The following is a 2,558-nucleotide window of genomic DNA, read 5'->3' as shown; positions in this document are numbered from 1 at the left end:
TGGGAGGAACCTCTTGTGGAAATACATTCTGGAGGATGACGACTCAGAGGAAGAGATGCAAGAGATGGAGGAGGGCTTTCAGGAGATGACATTCATGCTCGCGTCCATGGATGCAGAAGGGTCAAGCCGTCAAAGAGGTCCTAGGCTTCCTCGTGAAGTCGTCCCTCGTGATCATAACGATGGGCACAACAGGATATGGGCTGACTACTTCGCGTTGAGACCAGTGTATGGTCCTCGGAAGTTTCGTCGTCGGTAAGCGCCTACGAAATATTAAATGGTACCTTTATGAAGTTGTTAGTCTTATATTTTTCTTCATATGTTGGATCATTTAATTTGTAGGTTCCGTATGGCGAGGCATGTATTCTTGAGGCTCGTAAATGCATGCGAAAGAATGAACCCGTACTTCATCCAAACCCCGGACTGCACGGGCCCTACTAGGACTGACTTCATTGCAAAAGTGTGTTGCCGCGATTCATATCCTTGCTTACGGTCTCCCAGCTGATGCCGTGGACGAGTACGTACGCATCGGGGAGTCAACGGCTATAGAGTCTTTGCGTAATTTCTGTCGAGCGATAATCGACGCATTTGGAGCATACTACCTTTGTGCTCCTAATGAGTCTGATGTAGCTCAGCTCCTTGCTGAAGGGGAGAGGCAGGGATTCCCTGGAAAGCTCGGTAGCATTGATTGTATGCACTGGGAGTGGCGTAACTGTCCCACGGCATGGAAGGGCATATTCACTGGACGGGGGAAATCACCTACAATGATTTTGGAGGCTGTGGCCTCCAATAACCTGTGGATTTGTCATGCATTCTTTGGCATGCCTGGAAGTTGCAACGATATAAATGTGTTGCACCGATCGTCCATCTTCTCACAGTACATGGAGGGAAACACAATCCCTGTTAATTTCAGGGTTAACGACCATGATTATGATATGGGATATTACCTGGCTCATGGTATATATCCTCAATGGCCTGCCTTTGTGAAGAGTGTACGTCAACCCATGGAAGAGAAGAAACGACACTTCTATAAAGTGCAAGAGGGGGCCAGGAAGGAGATTGAGCGAGCATTTCTTTGTACTCCAAGCTAGATGGGCAATCATTCGTGGTCCAGCGTATGGGTGGGATAGAGACGCAATACGTGAAATAATGACGGCATGCATAATTATGCATAACATGATTATATAATTATATCCCTCTCGTTATGTGTCCATGTGTATGTGCTCATCATATACTCCAAACTACAGATACAACAATAAAACAAATAGTTCTCCAAACTACAGATACAACAATCAAACAAATAGTTCTCCAAACTACAGATACAACAATCAAACAAATAGTTCTACGTTACAACAAGGAAATAAATGGCACAGGGCACATAACACATTTTTAAAGTTAAGAAGATGGCGCCGAGTACTTGGCAAAGATCTTGTCTTGCTGAGCCTTATAGAACACCCTAAGAGATGGTTTGCATGTGTCAAGATCAATGTTAAGAATACGTTCCTCCTCGGCCAATAACCTTGATTCATCCACCCTTTCCTCCTTGGCCAACCTCCTAGCTTCTAAAGCCAAACAACGTTCCTCCAACTCCATTTGCCTATCAAGCTTCTCCTTTTCCAGATTGGCCAATTCGGCCATTTGCTTGCTCTTCTCAACTTGCTGCTCCTTCATGAACGAGAACCTATCAGACCACAGATCATGCATTTTAGATACATATTCGGTGGAAGTTGCAGATGCAGATGAGGAGGCACTCTTCTGCTTCTTTGCTTTTGAAGAATCACGGCCAGGTCGCCTCTTGGTCCCGCCACTAGATGGGGTTGACGGTTCAGCTTCAGTGTCTCCTTGGTTGGAGGGAGCTGTAACATAGCAGTCATCTTCTTGCTCATTGTTCTTGCCACTTTGGCTCATAACAACAACAAGGTCTTGCCACTTTGGCTCGTCTTTCAGAATCTTCCAACAATGCATCAACATGAAAGGCTTCTGTGTACTGGCAAACCTAGCAAGGGCCTCTGTAGTCTGCAAGTATATTTAATAAATATTATTAGGACATGCAATACTTTATACAAATCACAACTCATGGTGCAATTCAATTGGACACATGCAACTAACCTTGTCCGCATCAGACATACCACTTGGATTAACATGTAGTATCTGTGTATAGTAGTCAGAAAACTTTGCACATTGCTCCTTGATGTGGTCAAATCTACTGCTCAGTGACTTCAGAGACCGCTCAACATGTGGCCCTCTATTAGAGTTGTAGCCATTCGTGATCCGGCTCCAGAACCCCTCCCTTCTCTGGCCCGTGTTGATGACGGGGTATGTGCTGACAGCAACCAACCATTTGGTCAAATGTACATCCTCATCTACACTAAAATTACTTTGCTTGACTTTGACTTGCTTTTTACCGATGGAGGATGTACAACCCCCTTCATGTCCTATGGACTGTTGCATTACGGCTTCAGTTGGAGGCCTAAAATGAGCCATTCCGTAGCTGCCAAATTGCTGAGGCATGCCGAACTGAGGGTTGGGGTGCATCCACTGCTGCCCAGTGCTGGCATTGG

At 45.5% G+C, this 2,558-nt stretch overlaps 1 protein-coding gene across 1 annotated transcript; it reads right to left on the bottom strand.

The window, feature by feature from the left end:
* Positions 1–1,379: 1,379 nt before the first annotated feature.
* On the bottom strand, positions 1,380–2,303 carry LOC120668962. The gene is made up of 2 exons (XM_039948789.1): positions 2,107–2,303; positions 1,380–2,013 (listed from the first exon to the last, which is right to left on the bottom strand). Exons 1-2 carry the CDS (start codon positions 2,122–2,124, stop codon positions 1,393–1,395), a joined length of 639 nt encoding a protein of 212 aa, XP_039804723.1. The 5' UTR covers positions 2,125–2,303; the 3' UTR covers positions 1,380–1,392.
* Between the last annotated feature and the right edge of the window lie 255 nt (positions 2,304–2,558).

This window comes from Panicum virgatum, chromosome 4N, assembly GCF_016808335.1.
Source record: "Panicum virgatum strain AP13 chromosome 4N, P.virgatum_v5, whole genome shotgun sequence".
Classification (NCBI taxonomy): Eukaryota; Viridiplantae; Streptophyta; class Magnoliopsida; order Poales; family Poaceae; genus Panicum; species Panicum virgatum.
This window is presented reverse-complemented; position numbering and strand designations above follow the sequence as displayed.